This window comes from Coffea arabica, chromosome 4e, assembly GCF_036785885.1.
Source record: "Coffea arabica cultivar ET-39 chromosome 4e, Coffea Arabica ET-39 HiFi, whole genome shotgun sequence".
In the NCBI taxonomy this organism is placed as follows: domain Eukaryota; kingdom Viridiplantae; phylum Streptophyta; class Magnoliopsida; order Gentianales; family Rubiaceae; genus Coffea; species Coffea arabica.
This window is the reverse complement of record NC_092317.1, coordinates 17,248,396-17,272,335: the sequence shown is the minus strand read 5'-3', so window position 1 is coordinate 17,272,335 and position 23,940 is coordinate 17,248,396. Positions and strand designations below refer to the sequence as shown.

The window sequence follows — 23,940 nt, the reverse complement described above, 5'->3', positions numbered from 1 at the left end:
GAACCAGAGGGTTCGGCGGGTCGCCTGCCCAACTCTCGCCGGGACTCAGTCGTTCACTACAATCCTCAAATATATTACAATATAAATCTCAAATATTACATCAAATTTCCCAAGAATTACATATCAAAAGCGAAGCGGAAACAATTCCCAATTATACATAAAATGATTCCCAAATCCAAATTGTACAAAACATAGGTCATCCAGTCACGTGAATAAGCACAACAAGTCCTTCCTTCGCCTTGAGCCCTGTGGAGGGGAATAAAATATTTTTGGGATGAGCTAGAAGCTCAGCGAGTAACCAGTAAAATCATTAAACAAATATATTTCACAATGTTGCATTTCGATCATTTCGATGATGTCATGATTCAGAGATCAAATGTTCGTTTAGTGCTCTCGTGTCGCCCTTGGGAGAAGCGGGGGCGTCACAGTTGGTATCAGAGCTTAGGCTTCAGATCTCTGTAGTGTATCCTAGGCTTGAAGTTTAGGATGCCGGACTGTGGGTTTGGTTTGCAATATTAGTGATTCTTGCGGGATGTCTCGACTTGATTGGTACAAGATGGAATGTCGAGGACGACATTCTTTTAAGGAGGGGAGTTTGTGACGCCCCGAAAAGAATGAGTGTGAGAACCCGAAAATTTTCTAATTTTCTAGTGTTTATTTTATTTTATCGTCCGCCTTTTCTACATTTTCTTTATTAGAAAAATTTCCCAGATAAAGTTTATGAGCAAAGATAGTTTTAAAATGATTTTTCTAGTATCGGTTAGTTTTTGAAAAATTAAGAGCGCATTTTGAACGTGGGACCCGCAAGTGCGGTAAATGCATTATATTTTTGACAACTTGTTGGAATTTTGTATTAAGTGATATTATTTTACAAGGTGTTAAGATATTTGTATTGGAGAGACAAAAAGATAAGTTTTAAACCAAAAAGGTGACAAGTGTCACCTTGTGATTTAATCTTGGACTTTGACCATTATTTCTTACCTTTACTAATACTCAATTTGACCCAAAAAGCACCCAAATTTCTGCAAGCTTGGCCGACCCTCTCTCTCAAGAAAGAAAGAAAACTCTTCAAGTTTTAGGCTCCAATCTTGCTCAAGTTGAACCATCCAACCATTTGATCTTGCAATTACTCCATAAAACCCCTCCACTTAGTGATTTTGAGGTGATTGGTGAAGTTATTTGGAAAGTTAAGGTGACCACTAGCTCTCTCTCTCTTGTTTCTAAGGTGAGTTGTGAAGAACCACCCTCCTTCTTTAATTGAAGCTTAAATCATGCTTAGTGGTAGTATGAGATGCAAGTTTATGGATTATTTCTTGATTTGTGGTTGAAATGATGAAGTTTTATTATTTTTGGGGATTTTTCTGTTTTAATATAAGCATGATTGTGTGGTCATGTATGATGATTGGAAATTTTATGTAATGAAGCTAGAAGGTGGAAAAAGTGGACAATTGCAATCAATTTCTGTTTTGGAAGAAATTTCAGAAAATTAGGGTTCTTGTGGGAGCATTCTGCCCGAATTTTTAGCTCCTAGTTAGAGGACGAATTGGCCTTGGCTTAAAACATGAAAGTTGTAGGAAATGACATTTTAGAGGTTCCTACAAAATTTCAGGTCAATCGGAGTAGTGTAGAATGAGAAAAGTCGAAATTACTATTGTTGTTCTGGTTTTACCCGAATGTAAGAATTGAGCCTGTAATTGGTTGTTTTGGCTGGAACTGCTTCCGAATTGGTTGTTGAGGTCTTCTGATGAAATGTAGCCCTGTTTCTTAGCTTTCAGCTGGTTTTGTAATTTCTGGATTTGGACTTGGATAGCCTGCTTTATGATGTTTCCGCTAGAATGCGTTCTGTGAATCTGTTTTTGTGATTCTGGTATGGTATCTTGCATTTTTGACCTGGTTACACTCGGAACTGGGTTGAGTGACCTTCTGCAATATTGTATCCCTGTCTCTTAGCTTCGAAACGGTGGGTCTTGTACCTTCATCCGAAAATCGTAGCGCCTTTGGTACCATTACCGCAAAATGACGTCAAAACTGTTTTTCTGGTTTTGAGCTTAACTTTCATTTCCGGACTTTTCCCTAGCTTGACTTGTACTAGTACTACTTGGAGCTTGCTGAATGGCTATTGGATGAACTTGTTGTTGTGTGTGTACCTTTGGGTTGGAATGAGAAAATAATGAAGCCATGATGGCTGGAAAAGTTAGCAAATTCAGGGAAAGTGCTGTCCGAACTTTGAAGGGATTTGTTTGCATTGAGTTTGTAATCTAAGACTTGGATTTGAGCAAGGCAATGATATTTGATGGATGATTTCTGAGCCATGGAGGTGAGTGACCCTAAACTATTTCCAAAGTACTTGTGAAATGTTTCTTGCATTATGTACTCGATTGCATATCATGCGTGCTTGCATGTGAGTTCATGACATGATTTGGCTTCAATGAGTTCTGGGAAAGTCTTGTGCTGGACACCAACGTCTCCACTCTGTTTATGGTTCATGTTCATGTTTATCTAGAGCTCAAGAAGGGGCTCCCTCTTAATGTTAATGTTAATGTTAAATGATCTATTTGAGCGTTGGGTGTTCAAGTGCTATGATTTCCCTGGCTCACGAGAGCACTAAACGAACATTTGATCTCTGAATCATGACATCATCGAAATGATCGAAATGTAACATTGTGAAATATATTTGTTTAATGATTTTACTGGTTACTCGCTGAGTTTCTAGCTCACCCCAAAAATATTTTATTCCCCTCCACAGGGCTCAAGGCGAAAGAAGGACTTGTAGTACTTATTCACGTGACTGGATGGCCTATGTTTTGTACAATTTGGATTTGGAAATCATTTTATGTATAATTGGGAATTGTTTCCGCTTCGCTTTTGATATGTAATTCTTGGGGAATTTGATGTAATATTTGAGATTTATATTGTAATATATTTGAGGATTGTAGTGAACGACTGAGTCCCGGCGAGAGTTGGGCAGGCGACCCGCCGAACCCTCTGGTACGCCTTAGGGGGAGGTGGGGCCGTCACATCTAACCAACAAACTTATAAGTTTTAGATAGCATTAGATTATTACAATCAAATTATATCACTTGTGACAAATACTAAAACTACCAAACAATTATGGATTTGAAGTTTTAGATGGCATTAGATTATTTCAACAATTAAATAGTGGCCAGTTATTTAATCATGAAACATAATCATCTTAAGAACGAATAGGGAATATATAAATACTTATAAAAAAATTAAATAAATAAACCAAATTAGATCTCATAGTATTCAATGAACCAAAGTTTTGATTATCCTCTGACTAGAACAAGCATTTAGCCACTCCTCATGGCAGAAACGCAGCCAAAAGAAATACTAGGTTTATGCTTAAAGAGAAAAAGAAAGAAAAGGAATAAGACAAACATTGTTTGAATAAAAGAAAAACAAAGGCTAGAAGATCATTTCCTTATGTCTGACTTTATTCATTCCTAATTGACTACTCACTATCTTTTAGTACTTATGAGTTTCCTATAACTAAAAGGATTAAGAATCCTTTTTCAATTATAATACTAATAAATAGTAAGCCTACTAAATAAATCAAATGATAATATTCCAAAAAATTAATCACAGAATCTATCTCTATAAGGAAGTCAAATTCCTTTCCAAATGATTAGTGTAAATATCGAATAAGGCCGATTTAAATCCCAAACATTCGAACCTCATAGTAGATTAAGATGTGATCGCACCTTGTAGAATATAGTCTTCTAAAAATTTCACTTTTAATGCACTTTTTCTCTCAAAAGTCATATAAACATTGTCAAACACCAAACATGAGTAGAACACAACATTTAACACCAAATTTGACCAAAATTGAGACAGAATATTCACCAATAAAATACATAATTAGCTCTTTATCACACATTGACATGGTTATTTTATGTTAAACTTTTAAAGTTCATTGTGAATCATTATGTGTAGTTTGACGAGTAGCTAAGTATTCATATAGCTCTTTATTCTCTTTTTATATGATCTTTTGTTGAATTAATTTGATATGGAGGAGTTTGGGAAGAGTATAAGGAGGAGCATCCACATAACAAATCTACCATGAGTTTATTTCCTTTATCATTGAGAAATTTTGATGTTAGATACAAAAATTTCTTTAATTGAGCACTGGAAACATATTAAGGAGTCAAACCAAGTTAACCCCATTTTGAGTAATAAAACATGACATATTCAATTCATATTATGGTTTCTTTCCATATAGAAAAGTCAATTTCCCATATGCTTTTGTTGTTTGATTAAATGTTAAGTACATTTATTTCTTCATTAGCATTTCGATCTTTGAGAAAATCCTTAGTAGTTGAGGAATTTAGAATACACTTTTGGAGAGCTTTTGTCAATCTTGATAATGAACATTTTCTTGCAGGAAGACTTTTTGTAGAGGTTATTGTTTACCCAATAAAATATAAAGTGAAATTTATCTCTCTAAAAACTTCATAAATGTAGTTTTAAGATACCCAATTTCTAAGCTTGAGGGTGCATGCTTATTTTTTTTGTGATTTTTACACCTTAGTAATTGATTTAGGCATTTGGTCGAAGTAGAAACCTTGCTATGCACTATAAGTCTTTCAAATAATAAAGGAGGAAAGAGAGCGATACCTACAAACTAAGAAATAAAGAACCTTTCTTAGTGATTTTAAATAGAAAATTTTAGTTGTAAATTTGAATTGTTTGTATGATAAACCTATAGGATGTTGCTGGAGAACACGACTCTCACTTGATATATCCCTTCTCAAGTGTTTGACTTAGAGTGTTATTTCTTATAGTTTTGTTTATTTCCCCCTTATCAATTTTTAAAGATTTATGGAGGGCTTCTCTCTCATGATTCTTGTTCTATGCTATCTACTTTTGCCCAATGCATGTTATTGTAGAAATATATTAGTGAGATTCCTTTTGTTTTCCCTTCTTCTATTTTGTGTTTTGTTCTACAAGATTTTTAAATTTTAAGCTCTAAATTGTGCTGACTTCTTTTCCATTACTTTTACTTTCTTTTCATTATTATGGGCATCTTAACCAATATTTTGGTGTATAGCTCATGCTTTACTTACGGTAGATGACATGATATCTAGTTGGCTTTGAATCTTATCAAGTTCGTTTGGACAATTTGAGTCTTAAGTGAATGGTCTTGTTATTAGTTATAGATGTCATTTGTTTTATTCAATTTTTCCTGCCGATTGTTGAGGTTGGATTGATTAATGATGGTTTCATGTTAGTGAGTTGTTACTTATAGAAGAATAATCGGCTAAAGTTATGTTGACTATGGTTGGAGCTGAGTTTGAGTAGTTGCTTTAGTTAGTAGCCGAATTAGAGTCTTTTCTTAATGGTTAATGTTTAGTTAAGTGAGCTCAAGTTTGATTAGGAGTAGAGTCACGTAAAGGCTATAAATATGCCTTAGTTTTATCATTTTTGATAGTGAATAATATTTTGAGAAATAAATTCCAGATTTCTTTCTTATGAGAAAGAGCTCTTCTTGACTTGAGAAAGCCGTCTTTGAACATCTTAGAGTAGATCTAAAGTGCTTCGTCGACTTATCAATCGAATATTCACCTTGATTGTGGCATCGTTCTACCTATTCTAATCAATCTTGAGCTGTCATTGACTGATTGCGAATTTCATCCCCAAACGTTGATCTTAATCTAGTTCCAGGGCTTGTAGTTCACGTTCTTGATTCATTTTGGCGTATCGAGTTCGTATCAGTAGATTTAACAGATTTTGAAAGCTATTTTTTTTCCTTTGCACATGGTTGGACATATGAATAGGCTTGGAGTTTATGCTTTAGAGGATTGAGAAGTTAATTATCTGATACAAAGACAGCAAAAGGGAAAACAACTCCTATAACCTAGGAGTATTACTTCTTGTAGTTTTTTTTCCACTGAATATTCTTCCTTTAGTGGTTTTAGGCTTTTAGTTACTAGCTTTGTGCCTTAAATTCATTCAGCTTTGGTATGTCATCAAACTTTTCGTTCATCCTATTGAATTTATTATTCTACTTTGAGGGATACCACATTGATCCTTTTAATATTTATAATGCTAATGAATAAGAAATTGCACAGTCGATTCAATAAATGGCATACAAAGACTCAGCTAGGCTTCTTCCACCTCTAGCAACTGATGATATCATTAGTGTTGCCAATGCACTTAGCACACTAAAAGATGTACGTTTTAATTTAACAATTGATCTATATATTTTAGCAATACAAAATGATTGTGACCTTAACTGTAATGCTTTATATTTTTTAAAAAATAAAATCTACCAAGTCAAAATAGCATGGATAAGAGGAAAAACAAAATTTGCACTTGAATAGCAAAAACAGTTGTTTTTAGTACGTGCAGAGAGGCGAGCTGATTTGAAGCCAGGTAATTACCAAAATATTTTTGCATTCCTATTGTCATGACCCAAATCCAAGGGCTAACCCAATCAACTTTTGGGCGAAATCTATAGGGCCAAACTGATTAACCTAAGTTGTTTAGTAGCCTATGAACCCAACTTATAAATTGTTTATTTCCTTTCTTTTCTTCTGATATGGGACAGAAGTTGGGGTCTCGCATTTACCCCCACTTAAGGATTTTGTAACCTTACAAAATCCAATCACAATTCAAACTATCCATTTGGTCGTGCTTGGATTTTGGAGGTGGCTCCCGTAAATGGTATGCAGTTTCCTTGCAAACTCTAGATGTGAGGACCTAAAGATTTTTGTCATGTTAGCCGTTTTAACTCCATTGCATTTCATTCATTTAGTTATTTATTTATTTGTTATAGATTTGATAATGATTTTAGTCTTAATGATTTTATTAATTTTTATATGTGTGAGAGTTAGAGACTGGAGTTAAATGCGACTTTCTTTTGTGGGCTTAAAGGGGAAATTTTGGAGAAAGAGGGAGTTTAGTGCAATAAGAGAGAAGTGGGATATTTGGAGTAAGAAACTACAAGAAAGTGACACTTGGCACCATAGGAACCAAGTTTTAATCCTTTAAGACTTTTTGACCAAGCTTTCTTACTAATTTTCCTTTCATTCAAGTCTTAAAAATAACAAACAAACCACAAGAGGAAGTGAGAGAGAGAGAGAGGCCGAGATCTTTAGGAGGAAAAGGGAGAAAAAGCTTCAACCAATCTTGCTTGGATTTTGAGCGGAAAGGAAGGAGATAACTTGGGTTTTCCATCAACCTTGGCTTAAGCTTGGAAAGGAAGAAGATTTGGAGGATTGGGTTGAATTTCATCTTGGTTGCAAAGCAAAAGAGGTAAAATGCTAGATAATTCTTCTTTCTTCACTTTATGTTGAAAACAAGTTGGATTGTTGGAATAAAGACATGATTTGGTGGTGAATCTTGGTAGTTTCTCAAGTTGATGATTCTTGAACTTTATATTTAAAACTTTAGGGTTTGTATGTAGATATGATTATGGTGTTTTCTTGTTGAGATTGTGGCTTTATATATCTAATGTTATGTTGGAAAAATTGGAAAGAAATTTCTGTTTGATGGTCGAACTTTAGGGTTGGAATTTCAGTTTTGAATTCTAAATTTTCATGATGATTTTAAGATTAATTTTGCTCAAGGAACTCTATAAGACTTTAGGCTAAGTATGTGTTGGAATTGAACTAAAATCTTGAGATTTAAGTGGTAAGAACACCATTTCTTTCACTGTTTTCATGGTTGGAAATTTTGTTCAAAGCTGACCAAAAGAGAAAGTAACCTTATAGAGCTTTGTTCTTGGTTTTGTGTGGTGAACTTGTCACATTAATGCCCTAAAACCCATGATTAGACATTAACCCTAGTATGAGTAGTGAATTGGAGTGAAAAGTAGAAGGTTTTAAAAGGTGAAAACCTCACTCTTACATGTTTCAAGTTTCAAGTAATAAATTTCCTGCCTAGGAGAAAATTGATTTGGGTAGTTTAAACTCAATTTGGTGGATGAAAATGAGAAAATGTTTGCACTATCATTTGGTTAAATCTTTGACCTAACGTATCCATGGATGTTTCTCCTTGAATTGATTTAGAAATCATGTGATTTGGGATGGGATTTCTTAGTTGGAACTAGGGCGTAGTTTTGTTTAAATATTGTGGCTTGGAGTAGTAGATCCTAATGCACTCCATATACTTGATTCTAGGGTTTGGAAGTGAAGCCGGTTTGGAAGTGAAACCGAAGTTGCTCCGGAGGCGCGAACACTTAAGCTTTGTTGTCGTGGTGAGTGTTCTAAGTGCATGTCAAATGACTACGTGCAATGTTGTTTTTCTTGAATGACATGCTTGCTTGGTTGAGATACTTATTCTTGACTTGATAATAGCGGGACGTGGATGTACTTTAATATACTCGATCCTTCATGGATAGATTCTTGATATTTGTATTAAATGAACTGCTTTACTTGTGCTTGACTTGTTGGTCGCTCGGGTGGTTATCCCATCGACTTTCATGCGTGCTTGGGGCCCCAAATCCCATTGGCTAGTTAGTCGAATCGAGCCAACAAGGGATTGGTCGATGAGATCAATGAACCATGGGTCTTGTTAAATGGATTTGGACTTGAACTTGCACTTGAGCTCTTGAACTTAAACCGGTATACTTGAGTATTACCTTCTTGATTTTGACGTGCAGGCCCGGATGGGGGTTGAAAGCTGGTTGGAGAATGACATGAAGTAGTGAAATACTTGATAGTATTTGGTATAATGTTGACGGAGTGTCAATGGAATCTTGGTTCTTGATCAAATTACTTGAACGAGCTCATGAAAGCCCTGTATCCTTTTAAATGAATATGTGAATTCTTAATTGAAGTGTACTTGCTCTATATTGTGATTTTGTGGCTTGAGTATGATATCATTGTTGCATGACTTTCTTGGAACCTCATGGGGCGAAAGCTCACTTTTCTAGTTTTGTTTTCCTTACAGGGGGCGAGGGCTTGGGCGAGTGAATAGAAAGGGTTGGGTTTTGTCGGAATCTTTTGCTTTTGCACAGTTGTACCAACTTTTAGTTTATCCGGTTTGGAAGTGAAGCCGAAGTTGCTCCGGAGGCGAACACTTAAGCTTTGTTGTCGTGGTGAGTGTTCTAAGTGCATGTCAAATGACTACGTGCAATGTTGTTTTTCTTGAGTGACATGCTTGCTTGGTTGAGATACTTATTCTTGACTTGATAATATCGAGACGTGGATGTACTTTAATATACTCGATCTTTCATGGCTAGATTCTTGATATTTGTATTAAATGAACTGCTTTACTTGTGCTTGACTTGTTGGTCGTTCGGGTGGTTATCCCATCGACTTTCTTGCGTGCTTGGGGCCCCAAACCCCATTGGCTACTTAGTCGAATCGAGCCAGCAAGGGGTTGGTCGATGAGATCAATGAACCATGGGTCTTGTTAAGTGGATTTGGACTTGAACTTGCACTTGAGCTCTTGAACTTAAACCGGTATACTTGAGTATTACCCTTCTTGATTTTGACGTGCAGGCCCGGATGGGGGTTGAAAGCTGGTTGGAGAATGACATGAAGTAGTGAAATACTTGATAGTATTTGGTATAATGTTGACGGAGTGTCAACGGAATCTTGGTTCTTGATCAAATTACTTGAACGAGCTCATGAAAGCCCTGTATCCTTTTAAATGAATATGTGAATTCTTAATTGAAGTGCACTTGCTCTATATTGTGATTTTGTGGCTTGAGTATGATATCATTGTTGCATGACTTTCTTGGAACCTCATGGGGCGAAAGCTCATCCTTCTAGTTTTGTTTTCCTTACAGGAGGCGAGCGCTTGGGCGAGTGAATAGAAAGGGTTGGGTTTTGTCGGAATCTTTTGCTTTTGCACAGTTGTACCAACTTTTAGTTTATTTTTGTAAGTTGGGAATTCGATTGTTGTAAATGGATCTCGTAGTGAATTTTAAGACTATATTGCTCACATACCTATGTATTTCGGCCAAGAATTTTTTATTTTATCGTTGGAAATGTGACTCTTGTTTTTAAAAGGGTTGTTATAAGTTAGTGCTTGAATCCTGACGAGAGTTGAGTAGGTGGCCTGCTAAATCCTTTGGTTCGTCTTAGGGGAAGGTGGGATCGCCACACTGGAGATGGCCTCCATGCGTGGCATGCCATTCTGCATAGAGACATGCAAGATTTACTCTGATACCAACTGTCACGAGCCAAAACCAAGGGTTGGCACAAATAACTTTTGAGGTGAAACTACGGATTCAAAATGGTTAATCCAACTTATTCAATAGCCCATGGGCCCAAGCTATTAAACCATTCTTTTCCTTCTCCTACTTTCAATATGGGATTGGGGCCTCACACCTATGCTGAAAAATTATGATACAAAAATATATTGTCAATGTATGCTAGGAATTGAATTGGAATTACTGTTAATGATGGGACAAATTCCATAAATACTGTCATATTTGGTATCGAGGCCGAGCAGCTAATACGTATCACCTACAAATCTACAAATCTGGGAAGCTGATAATGAGGTAAACTAATAATGAATTCCAATTTCAATGATAATAAAGATAACAATAATCACATATCATATACTAACTATTGCACTAAATGGTCATTTTCACATACAATTCTATTATACACTTAAAACAACAAGAAAAATGCAAGAAGCTGAATTTTCTCTGGAACTAGCATTTGCTATTGAAAAACACTTGATAGTTTGTTTCATAAGCTACTATGAAACATATTACCAAGACCACAAGGAAGGCAAGTACAATATCCTCAAAACAAACATTGCTTAAGAATTGGCCCAGATTCCACTAACAATCACTGCTACAAAAACTAGTGAAAAAATTGCATTCGTTGATTCTCATGTTCAAGAGCCTGCTACCAAAGATGATTATTCACTCTATCGACAAAAAAAGATGTTTGATTTCATTACTGAGCCTTCTACTGCTACAATTGAAACGTCTCCTTTGGTGGCCAGAACAAAGAGGACCTTGGTTTTTGAAGACACGTTTGTTGGAGCTGATTTAGTGACTGTTGACACTATTGCACCTATCTCACTTCCTGCCACTACAGCAACCATGTCAGTTCTGATTGATCCCGTGCTAGAAAGCCCCTTGAAGAAAAAAAATGCAATGATGCATTTTGAACTTTCATGAAGAATATCTATTTACCTTTTATGTTGTCTAGTTGCATTGCTAATCTTACACCTTTTGGCATGATATGAAGGGTAAAAATGTAAGTAGAGATAAAGTTTACGGGTAGAGTGCATTTAATTGTAATAAAATTCAAAATTATTTTTTTTTTAAAAACTCCCAAACAATTTAAGAATCTCTTTCCTTTCATTTCTTCAACGTCTTCAAACTCAGACCATACTGCCTAGTTGAACTAGTTCAATCACAAAATTGTTCACTCGGACGACTCGTTTAAATCGAGTTTTATATTTTTCGTTCTCTTCAACCCATGTTGGGTATTTTTTTCCTTTTCTTTTTACTTTGCTATTTGCTTTTCACATGGTATGAACAAAGTTCAGGAGTCATTATATTAGGACGTGCGCGGTGTGCCAGCTTTCATCTTTGTTTTTGTAAATTATAATGGTAAAGTTTGAAACATAATACATAAAGGCAATAAAATAATATTGCACATAGACTTTCTTTTTGGTTTCTCACATCTTTTTTCTTCTAAAAATGTTACAAGAACTAACTTTTTTCGTAAATGTCAAATATTTATTCCAGATCTAGTATTCTGATCTGCTACTTATCTTTTAATGGGTAATAGCTATGTTTTGTGGTAGTCAAATCTTTGTCTTGTACTTGTATTATGCGGGTAAATAAGTTCATCTTGAAGTTTGTGTTTACTGTGACCAATGGATAATTGTTGCTTTATTTGGTTTTCAATTTTACTTGTTTTAAATGATATTTTTGCTAAAAAATTCACTTGTAAAAATGTATAGAAACATTTTTTCTTTAACTTAAAAAATACTAAGAACTTTCGCAATATTTTAATCTCTTATTAATATATGGAGATCAGTTCAAGTTTGTTTTTAGGAATTTAAGAGTGACAGAAATTTAAAAATAATAAAATCAATGAATCGAATTTAATTAAAAATCAATCCAATTGAACCAAAAAAATCGTGAATAAAAAAATTTAGCCGGTTCACTCTCCGATCTAATTCGAGTTTACGATATTGCCCCTCTACTTTTCTTTTTTCCTCTCCTAATTCTTTCCAAAAGTCCCCGAGCCTAGCTCCTATTTTAATAATATAAAAATACTTTTAATCTTTTTTTTTTGGGGTAAGAATACTTTTAATCTTCGTAGCAGTTCCTAGAGTCAAATTTTCCTTGCTTGTTGCCCCAACTCCACCACCCCACCTGGTAGGGAGTCAGTGGACATTTTCTTCAGCTCCTGCCGGAAATGACGTATCTGGTCTTTGTCTTTATCCTGGCGCCATCCGAATCAGATCCCTTCCCTCGACTATCTACAGGGCTACACAAGTAATGAGTGCACGATATCATTTGAATTATGCTTCCCTTACTGTGTCTATTGATAATCACTACGTTGTACTGAGGTCCGTTAGAACGGACTAGAAACAGTTTTTTTTTTTTTCCCATTTCTGGGATTGATGATCCTTGATAACCTGTGAAGAAGAATAGGCAATAGAAGACGATGTTGGTTTCGGTGGGAGTAGGTTTTGTGGCAGGGGCACTGGCAGTTCTTGTGTTGGAAGCTGTGGTATTGCTACTCTTGATCCACCGCGTCAATCGGCGGGTAGCCCAGCAACAGCAGAAAGCAAACGAGGGAAAGGCACCAGAGTCTTCACCTATCCACTACGATCCCTCTTTTCACAATAAGCAGGCAATTCTGCTCATTTTACCAGCTTTATTGAGTACTGCCTTTTTTCTTCCATTTTCTTTTCAATTTGTTCTGTTTTACGATTAATTTCATTGTACTGGATAGTTGGAATTGATTTGGTACCACAACGATTAATGAATTTTGGTTACTGAATTAGAGATATTTCCTTGGGTTGAAAGGGCTCACTTGAATGGTTAATACGTAAGTTATGGATTAGTTAGCATAAAAAGGCATTTTTATTTACATTTGTACAAAATGTACAGTTTTTGGTTCCCGCTGGGTGTTAAATTTGGTGCAAAAATCTGCAGAAATGCCCTGCTTTCTTTATTATTTAGGCAGCTGAGGAAGCCCTGTTTTCTGTGTTGTTAGTATTTATATAGTTGAAACTGGATTATGATTTCAAAAGTTTTTGGATTCTGGGTGCCTCGTTAAGAATTGAAATTTTAGTAGTGGGATATGAAGGTGCTATCTGGATTGGAATTTGAGGCCAATGGTAGTTTACATAGAAAAAGTATCACATTGGAGCAAGCGATTCATCTCGACATGAATGCATGCTTTACTTCTCCTTATGTAGTTTTAGTACTTTATGAAGAGAGTTGAGGGATTTTCTAGGCTACTGTGGTCTAGTTTTGGAGGATCCCTTTTCCGTTTCATGACGAAGGAACTGCTAGAATTAGTCGCCATGCAGACCTTTGCCTGATTGTGGTTTTAAGCAGCCAGCACAACTTGTTATGCAATATAGGAATCTGAAGCTGGGGAGATCGCACTTTTTCAGGCAAACATCCTTATTCTATCATTTTCTATTAGGAAATTTCTTGTTGCCTGTCTTAGATGACCTCTGGCTTTCAGATTCAAAGCCTGGTGATGTAGGAGATTGGGATTAAACTGTGGAAGGCTGTTCTGGTTCTAGAAAGCAAATGACATTTTCTTAATAATTTGTCATGTGTCCTGTTGCTGTGAAGCCTGGGCATTTGGAATTTTATAGCTTTTCTGGCTGCATGGGGCCAGGCTATTTTGTTGAAAACATAATATGCAGCAAGTGCTTTGAATATTACAGTGGCATTGGTACATTGGTCCGTAATGGGCCCCTTCAAGGGCCCTTTTCCCGAGCGTCTTATAATATTACAAAGACGCTCGGGGGTGGACACGTGGACGGTTGGAAGGCCTCCACGTGTCATCCATCCGAAGGATGGACGATTCGGATTGGATCTGGTGAGGAGGGAAAATTAGAATTCGAAATTAGAATTCAATTCAAATTTCCATGTCCCACTCGGTGGGCCCCCCGTCCTCAAAAAAATTATATATAGAAACAAAGCACCTGCTGCATATTATGTTTTCAACAAAACAGCCTGGCTCCATGCATGAGATCTGTGTTTCTTTATGGTTTCACAGAATATGGTTGGAGAGTTGTTGCCCTAAAGTATATGACGAATTAGATCTGTGGCTTGGTTTGTAATTACAAATTGAGCACTACATACTTCATGTTAGACAAGGTGACATGTATTTGAATATTATCTTTAAGGCAATTACTTAAAGCTTGTTTAACATATCGTGAGGTATTTCCATCTTCTAGGCATAACCACCCTGAAATACACAAGTCCTGATAATTATGCCTTTTGTACTGTATGCTTTGATTGTTTTGTATCAGACAGGTTTAGATTTGCTTTCAGTTATCATCCTTCATGATTCCTCTTTGTGTAATTTTCATTTGAACTATCTTTTTGTCCCAGGGGGTAGTCTGGCTTCTAGAGTCAGAGGCTATACTGAAAAGTTTGGATGATAACTTAAAGGAGCAAAAGCGTAAAAAAGAGGTCTTCGAAGTTTTACCTGTCAAAAAGCATGCCATGATTAAAGATCATTCTCTGTTCGTATCGGAATTAGATGGTTCTTGTATTGAAGTTCATCTTAAGGGTTGCATGGTAGCAGCTGTTTCAGCAACAAGCTTGCCATCAAGAAAATGGTTTGTTAAATTTGAATGATATTATTTCTTTGAACTTTGTACAACTTAAACTGACTAATTTGTGTATCTCACTACAATAAATGCTTCTCATCTACTTCTTAGCATCTTCTTGTTGCTTAACCTAATTTATAACATGACTAGAGTTTCTTATGCACTGTACTAGAAGTCAATTAGGAAGATGCTTCTAATACCATACATATGTTTGAAAAAGGAAAAGCTTTGTATGGAATATGTAGAAATTTGAGAGGAAAGAATATAGTGAGTTGCCAGCAGGTAAGCATTCTCTTTTGATCAGGAATACCTTGTTATCTGCTCTTTGCATTTAGCATCTTTATATCATTTCATTAGAGAACTATCAAGTGCTTTAAGTTTGTTACATGAAGTTGTCTTTCTTTCTGCAATAGTTTGTCTAAGTTTTAATAGTCTTATCTTATGTTTCTTCTTAGCTTGTCAAGGTGGGAGAGTGTTTGAACTGTAATAGAAATAGTGTTCCTTTCTCACTGATAAGTATGCATGGTGTAACTCTTATCCATCCATTTAGAGCTGATGCAGAACATGCTAGAACTGCTTTATCTCTCCTGGTTTATTAGGTGCATTATAAAGGCGATACGCCAAAAGCAGAAAGAGTTTTGGAACTTAAGATCAAATTAAATCAAATCTTTGAATGGTTCATTTGTATCTTTTGCTGCATTTGATCCTGTGTTTTAGGCAGTGCAATGAAACTGAGGTGGACAATAACATGATTTGCTGATTAAGTCAATGCATAATTTTATAAAATAACATTCGCTTGGGATTTTTGGGTTTAACCTTTTTGTGTAGAATGTCTGGAATCTTTTGTTGTTGTCATTTCGATTATGATTGCAACTTTCAGTTTTACTTTGGTACCAATTTATTAGGAACAAAACAGTTGGAAGGGGAAAAGAAAGAGAACTTTTGGAAATTCTCATAATTCTACAAAATAAGAAACTCAATTATTTTCAAGCGCTACTCCTATTACTTGGGAAGGATATATTTATAAAGAGTGGACTAGCTATAATATCAGACTCAAACAGAGTTTCTGGAAGTAGATAAGCTCCAAAAGATATGTTGTTAGCCTGCCAAAAACTGGATTCTAACCAATCTAGAATTTTATTTTGAAAGAAGAGATTTAAAGTAAATTTATGCTATGATTCACTATATTTTTCCTCTTTGTTGAGAGTTATTATTTGTGCAAACTGTGTAATCAACCTCACATTTTAAAAAATTGGCCAAATCGTGAAATATTGTTTGATGTTTTTGCTTCGATGAATTAAGCTAGCTTCTCCACTATAAGCAAGGTTGCCAAAGCGATGCTAAGGTTATATTAAACGTGAAAGTATTAGGCTTTAATATAACGATTTTATTTTGTCAATGTGAATGTTACTTATTTCCAGATAGCAAGATGACTTAATGTTATCTTCTCCACATCGTTTTCCTGACTTGTTGCATTATGTTTTGACCTGAATTTATGGGACTTTAGTTCTGAAGGAATAATATTAGCTGGATCTTGCCCATTTTTATGTTTCTTATAATGTTACAGGGCCAAAAAGTACCCTATTAAAGTGGAGAATAAAGAGACAACATTATACAAAGGAAGTACAACATTCTACATTTATCTAGAAACGTCTTGGGAGAAGGAGTCATGGTGTAAAGCCCTCCGCCTTGCTTCCTCTGATGACAAAGAAAAACTTAAGTGGTTTGCTAAGTTAAATCTTGAATTTCAACGCTATGTGGCATCATTAGGTGCAGAATATCCTTCATTTATGAAGCCATCAGTGGGTTTATCTAATGACTTAAATGATAAGTTAATTAAGCTTGATGGCTCTTCATCAAAGGTTCGCCAATTTCTAAAGAAACTTGCAAAGAAGGGGTCAAAAAGTGGTTTAGATAGTAAGGCAAGTTGGACTCCAATATCAGCTCAAGAAGAAAGAAAGTTTGGTGAGAAATCTCGTTCATATTATGATTCTGGTGTAGCAAATATGGTCATAGGGGGAAAGCTTCCAGAGGATGTGATAGTGTCATCATCATTATCCACCAGCCGTGATTTCGGGAGCAGAAGTCACATTTCTGTTTCCTCTGATGGAGATTCTGATGAAAAGACCTTTGGTGATGAAGGAACACTTTGTTGGAATCTATTGTTTTCACGTTTGTTCTTTGATGCCAAAAGTAATGCACGGCTGAGAAGTTCTGTTCAAGAAAGGATTCAGGTAGATAATTCTGTTAGCTGAGAGCTTGGTTAATGGTTTCTTCTGAAGAGTTCCACATATTTGAGTACTGTTATTATAGTGTAGCATTTGGTTTAGAATCTTATTGTTGTAAGCCACACACATAAAATGCTCAAGGTATCTGTTTCCTGCATGTTAACCTGCAAGGTAAACTTTTGCAATGCATGTCAACTATGTTTAAGATTTTCTCCTTGCTTTACAGTTTTGGGGACATACTCAGGGGACAGATTTTATAAATCATTTATATTGAAGCCTCTGGTATGGACTGCATATTCTTTTTAGAATGCTCATACAACTCTTCTAATTTGACACTTTGCTTTGAACAGAAACTGCTATCTAATATGCGATCTCCCAGTTACATAGGTCAAGTGATATGTACTGCTGTAGATCCTGGTAATCTTCCTCCATATATCCACGCAATGAGGGTCCTTCCCTCACATATGAATGAGTTATGGGCCTTTGAGGTTGATATCGAGTATTGTGGTGGCGCAATCCTAAATGTTGAAACAAGAATTGAAGTTCGGGAACTGCATGTCCAGGAGGGAGAGGACAAATTATTTGAATCAAGTGCTGTAGGTCAGGTTACTTCAGATTTGCTGGAAAGCTTTGAGCACTTGGGGAAAAATTTGAAGGTTTCTGAAGAGAGAGAGAAAGCTGACCAACTGAATAAAAGAGATGAAGGAGAAGCTGGTGTAGGTAACATAAGTTCTTTCAATTTTGCATTAATTTTTTATATACCTACATATACAAGCCATAGTCATCAAGTTCACTACTGTTGTTATCTACTGACATTCACTTCTTATTGGCTAGAAAGCCCAAGAATATGTAATAAGATCCATGTGTTATGGTTCTTTAACATTGTATTGATTATAAGAATGGATAACATGGCCTTCTGCTTAAAGTTGGTTACTCAGCAGTATGTGTAGGGGCAAAATTATCTAACCTGTCACTAAAGTAGCATATAGTTTAATTTTGGTGATTAAACTATTTTCATTCTTAATCATGAGCTCAACTTTTAAAGTTCTATACTTTTGGGCATTCCATTATATTTCAGGGTCAATTCATGGACGCATCACACAACCATATGCATGAATTTAGGTCAACACATTTGAACCTAGATATTGGTCGGAATGATCAAAAGTGATCCGTTTTACAAGCTTAGTTGGTGATTTGGAAACAAATATAATCTAGTCTTTGAAAGTACACAATGCAAATAGTGTAGTGGCTATATAGGTTTTTTTGCCAAATTGAAAACATGGTAAAGGGTGTCCCAACTCTATTCGCTGTTATAATCTGTTGAAACTCGAGTTGCTTTGGTACGCCTTGTTGTTTAAATTTGGGTTTAAATTTGATTATTGCTTAATTAAAGCATTTGTAGGTTCCAAAATTTTGAAGTAAATGCAACTCTCGTTTGATGAATTGTGTGGAAGACATTATTGAGAGCATACAAAATGTTTTAGGAATGGGTGTTCTTTACTGGTGGGTATGTAAAGCTTGCTAAAGTTAAGTGGAATGCTCTGATAATTGAATATTCTGACATCATTTGAGCTGTCCTTAAATTTAGAAGCCTTGCAGTTGTCATTGTTTTCTTTTTCATGATCATTGGTACAACTTTCATGGTGCTTTTTTTTTTTTTTTCTTTTTTCTGCTGCAGTTTCATCACAAGCTTTTTTAAATTTGTATTTTGTTTGTACTGGTGGAGTTGGAGGCTTCATGCTTTTCTGCTAGTGCAGGATTTCACTTTTTGTGTTATCATCAGTTAAATCACTTGAACAATTCAACTGATTAATCATTCCACACACCCTTTTTGGGAAAAGCTTCATTCATTGCTACTAGTTCAAATGTTCACTGGGGTCAGAATGGGGTCAGAATGGTAGGTTGCAAACCAGTGTATACTCTTGAATCTTGAATTTCGAATTGATGATGAAATTGTGTGTGGCATTAGATGATCCACAATGGTGAAGAAGACTTATTGGGCAATAGTAATTAATCTCCTGCTTTCAGCTGCAAATGCTGCACTTAGTGCCACCAGCTTAAATGAACTGACTGCACCACTCCTATTTCTCCATTCAACTCATGCTTGGACTATGACTCTCTTTACAACCACTTTTGCCCCCTGGAAATACGTATTAACCTAGTTCAATCCTTCAATAGTTTCCTCAGATCAAGCATGCATACTGCCGCTCTACTAGAGTCCCAAGCTCTCTTTCAGGAATCTTCAAAGATTCCAATTCCTTTCTCCTCCAGTTTCCCTAAAAATTCAAATTTCTCCTAACTCTATAATCGTCACCTCATTTAAAAGATTAAATTGTTAGGGCATACAAGAATCTTTATATTTGCATTTGCACACTGTCCTTATCAACCTGGGTAAAACACTGTTACTTGATATTTTGCACTGTAAGCTCCTATACATGGATCAAATTACCTATTGTTACTCTGATCCACGCTTAAAACACATATCATATGTGTAATATCTTTTTGTGGAACTAATAGGATTTTAACAATTAATGAAGAAGTACAGGCTTCAAATTTTCTTTCAAACAATAAAATGATCAATATCTATTTTCAATTGGTTTAAGGAAGTTGGTATGCTGCTGTAAATCTTTTTAACTGAACTTTGCAGACGGGAGCAGAAATCAAAAGAATGCTTTGCGTGGATCATCTCAAGTCTCTAGGTGGAAGTCTGTGTTGCATTCTATTGCAAAGCAGGTTTCGCAGGTGTGAAAAAACGAGTCTTATCTGTACTTAGATAACTGTTCAGAATGCAACTTTTATTTTTTATTTATTTTTTTAAATTTAACTTTGGAAAATTTGTTAATAGAGACATAGATGCATACAAGCAGTCCAACTGCACAAAGTTATAAAGCTAATAGCCCTAACTATTTTAGACTAGAACCAGTAATGAACAAAATTTCCTAGATCCTTCTATCAAACATGCATTAAATTATTTTATTTCTCATTTTCACTGGATGCATATTTCTTGACCACTTGATTTAATATGAGTGCAATCTAAAAATGAATCTGTTGGGGCAAAATTAGGACGAGCTATCTATTGTGATTGATGTAAGGGGAAGAAGAAAAAGGTCATTGCTGGGAATTCCACCAATTGTGGATACATGAACTTTCTTTGTGCTTTGGTGATCAGTAAGACGTTTATAAACTTCTTGCTGTAGTGTAGTAGGTTTATGTTCTATCAGAATATTTGGGTTTGATGGGTATGTTTTTAATTCAGCTAGTTCCAAGTTTAAGCTTCAAGTCCATCTTGACTTTTTGGTTCTTGTCCTCCATAGCTGCATTTACATATGGTCAATTTTAGATTTAGGTGTTGAAGTGAATGCTTGCTTCCTAGTTGGTTGTTTCTTAGTTGTTCAAGTCCTAATTAGTAAGCTCACTTATTAATTAAGAATTCTTGGCATCCAAGTTTAATCTCCTATACGTATCAGTTTTTGATAGCATCTGGTTAAGAGTGAACCAATCAAATTGATTGGTTTTTTTTCTTTTCTTTTTTTTTTTTGAAGAATTAATGTAACCTTTTCTTTGGGAGGTCTTGCCCATGGAAATCTCAGTGGAATTTCTAGAATTTCTCACATGACCTACTTTCCCTCTCATTTTTCTCTTCTTCTCCTAGAACCTATTTTTCTGTTTTATCCTATGATTAGATTCTTAAAGTCCTGCAGATAAGACTTTTAAAATGGTATCTTCTCCAAACTCACTTATTATTGCTGCATAAGTAATATCCCATCTTTGCAACTAAGCATTGCACCAGAAATATGCTTGAGGTAGTTGGGATGCTGAAATGGATATGCATTTGGAGTTAAAAGGAAGAAACAGATATATATGTATATATATATATATAAGTGTGTGTGTCTGTGTGTGTGCGCGCGCGCGCAAGTGACATCAAAAGGAAAGAACAGATATATGTCTATAACCATAGATGGATATTTGATTTCTACGTCTTTTGACTCAAATTATTGTTATCCTTTTACCAAAAGGTTGTCCTTTTCAATTAGGAGCTTTGATGAAGTTCTTAGTTGCAAGTGTGTTTGGATAGGAGATTATTTGGGATAATTTTTTTGAAAAAAAAATACTGTAGCACTTTTTTTGATGTGACGTATGTAATATGAAAAGGTGATTGAAAAATGTGTTTATGGTGCAAGCAGATAAATTTGTATAAATAATTTGCTATCCAAACACGTAATATAATTTCTGGATTTACATTATCTTATAGTCTTATATCTGAGCTCTGGTGGTCAATCTGTCTGCTAATTATTATTATAATTGACAATTTTAGATCGTGAAATAACATTTTCTAATCTTGTTCTGCATGACTATTGTCTGAAATGCTATAAAAGATTAAGGGTCAAGATAATATTCAAGTTAATGAGAAATAATATATTTGTTCTACTTGGGGCAACACGAAAAAACTAACTGAAACTGTTTGCAATTTGAGAGTCCCTTGAGCTATATCACATAATTACAACAGATTAACTAAACCAAAACATGCTGTTGGTTGTGTGCCTGAGTAGATGAGCTAGTGATATCTTGATATGGGAGGGCCTCCAGTAATCTTCTATCTTGCTAATACAAGAAATGGTAACTTACCAAAAGATTTAATTTTTCTAGAATCTGTATGCATGACAAAAGCTTGTATTGCTTCCTTAAACTTTATGTCTCTTGACATGGAAGGTTCCGCTCTCACTGGGAATACGGGTATCATGGCTTCGAGGAACTATGCGTTTATACATAAAGCCACCTCCTTCAGATCAAATATGGTTTGGGTTCACATGTATGCCAGATATAGATTTCAACTTGGAGTCTTCTGTTGGGGACCACAAAATTACAAATGGACGTCTTGCTTTACTTTTAATCAGCAGACTTAAGGTCAGGTTTGATGAGATGCATTACTGCACACACCCTTTGGTGATTTTGTTTATTAAGTTGTGCATGCTAAGAACTAGAAAAGAATTAAAATACTGGGTACTTTAAAAATTAGCTTAGTGGTTTAACATGTGTTTTGCAGATATGAACCTTTTCTACCGGTGTTCTTAAGTAGGAAAACATAGAAATCTTTATGTTGTTTCTGGTGAAGCACATATAGTTCATCATCTAGTCATCTAATAAACAAATTATTTTGTTGTAGAAAGACAGAAACATGATCATCTTATGCTGCTGCTTTCCTCAGATTGGATGTCTGCTGTATTAACAGTCGCCTTCTCTCTCAAGTCTGCGCTTGCGCCTCCACACAGCCCCCCACCCCTATCACCAAAATAGGAAACATAATTTATTCTTCCCCTTTGAACTTTTTGGCCCAATTTAATTCTGCTCTCCACCTTTTTTATATCCTTCTCTGCTGATATACCTTACTGTCTTTTATCTTTTTAGCATGTATGCTACATAAGATTAAGAGAATGATAAAGAAATTCTCTGAAAGTTCATTTTTTCCTGGGAAATGTGTCTATATGTGGTATTTACTAGATTAGGTACTGAGAGACTTGAGCAAAGAAAGAAGGTTGTCCAACATTAAGAAGTTTACAGGATTGGGAGGTGCACGATTCTCCTTTATTAGCTTCTAAATGTTGTCAGATGCTTCCTTGATTGCCATCGACTCCTTTTCTTGGAAGCACTATTGTTTCATGGATCAATCCATGAGTCGGATCACAGTCTCTTTCCTTTTCTCATAACTATGTTTTCATTTATTTGGCCTAAAGTAAACAATAGGACAATCAGCTGAATCATTTGCAAGTTTGAATTCTGAAGCCAGTTTTAACAAATGGATTACATTTAGACAGGTCAAGCAGTTGTTTGCATTCGGAGAGGGAGAGGGAGTTGTTACCTATTTGCTGATGTAGTACATTAATGCAGGTGGCAATTCGTGACACACTTGTGCTTCCAAATTGTGAAAATATATGCATCCCTTGGATGTTAGCTGAGAAGGATGATTGGGTTCCACGAATAGCTGCTCCTTTTCTGTGGAATAGACAAGAAGCTGCTGGTAATTCTACCACAAAACCAGAACAGACTGCTCAATCATCGGAAGAAAACTTGACAGCTGAAGCTAATAAGCGAATCCCAAATACTTGTTCAGAGGGAAGGCTAAGCAAATCTAATGAAGTAGGGCCTGAAAAACATCCTGAAAATGGATCGTCAGAACACTATGCTTCATCGGCTCCAACTGAGCATTCAACTGGCAGATCTCTGCTTGAATTGACAACTCCTTTGTTAAACATTGATGAACAGGGAGAGATTGCCCGCAGGAGTGTAGAGGAGAATCCACAGTGCAACGTGCCATCTCCATCACTGATCTTAACAGGGCAAAATAGCTATAACTCAGAAGAAGAAGATGCAAAACACAAGAGAATTGGCACTAGAGCACGAATGCTTGGTTTCGGGAAGAAGATGGGAGAAAAACTTGAAGAAAAGAGGAAACACATTGAAGAGCGGGGAAGGCACATTGTTGAGAAGATGAAAGGACCACAATTATCTTAGCAATGTCGATTCAATTGATTTTTAGAAAGTTGCAGCATCATGAAAGTCCGTGTACCAAGTTTAGCTAGTGTATACTTTTTTGATTCTCATGTAGTCCTCTACATTTTGATACGGTTAATTTGTAACTACTGCTGAACAATTGATAATTCATTCCTATTTACCGGAGATCCTGAGTCATATAGATTCATTCGGACTTGTCAGTTAAAAGTCTTTTAGACTTTTATTTTCACTGCTTGGTGGCTCGTTCTTGGTTGCTTTAGATTTTACAAAAACTGATTATGGAGAGTGATTATGGAAAATAATTAAAATCATCAAAAGCTACTCTTTGATAAATGATGAATTTTAACTTATCTGGCTAATAAAAAATCTATAATCTGAAGATAAAAGCAAACGAGAAAACAGAAAAAGGATGTTATTTAAAATTAAAATTTATAATAAGTTAAAATAATCA

At 35.6% G+C, this 23,940-nt stretch overlaps 1 protein-coding gene across 5 annotated transcripts; it reads left to right on the top strand.

Moving 5' to 3' along the window:
• Positions 1 to 12,254: 12,254 nt before the first annotated feature.
• LOC113742172 (uncharacterized) lies at positions 12,255 to 23,654 on the top strand. 5 transcript variants are annotated; one of them, XM_027269924.2, is made up of 8 exons: positions 12,256 to 12,442; positions 12,602 to 12,803; positions 14,531 to 14,760; positions 16,319 to 16,985; positions 17,330 to 17,699; positions 19,627 to 19,721; positions 21,690 to 21,884; positions 22,866 to 23,654. In XM_027269924.2, the coding sequence occupies exons 2-8, from the start codon at positions 12,615 to 12,617 to the stop codon at positions 23,487 to 23,489; spliced, it is 2,370 nt and encodes a 789-aa protein (XP_027125725.2). In that variant the 5' UTR covers positions 12,256 to 12,442; positions 12,602 to 12,614; the 3' UTR covers positions 23,490 to 23,654. The 5 variants fall into 5 exon arrangements, with proteins under 5 accessions (XP_071903842.1, XP_027125725.2, XP_027125724.2 ...); XM_027269923.2 differs by having other exon boundaries at positions 12,594 to 12,803; XM_072047742.1 differs by having other exon boundaries at positions 12,256 to 12,834.
• Positions 23,655 to 23,940: the final 286 nt, after the last annotated feature.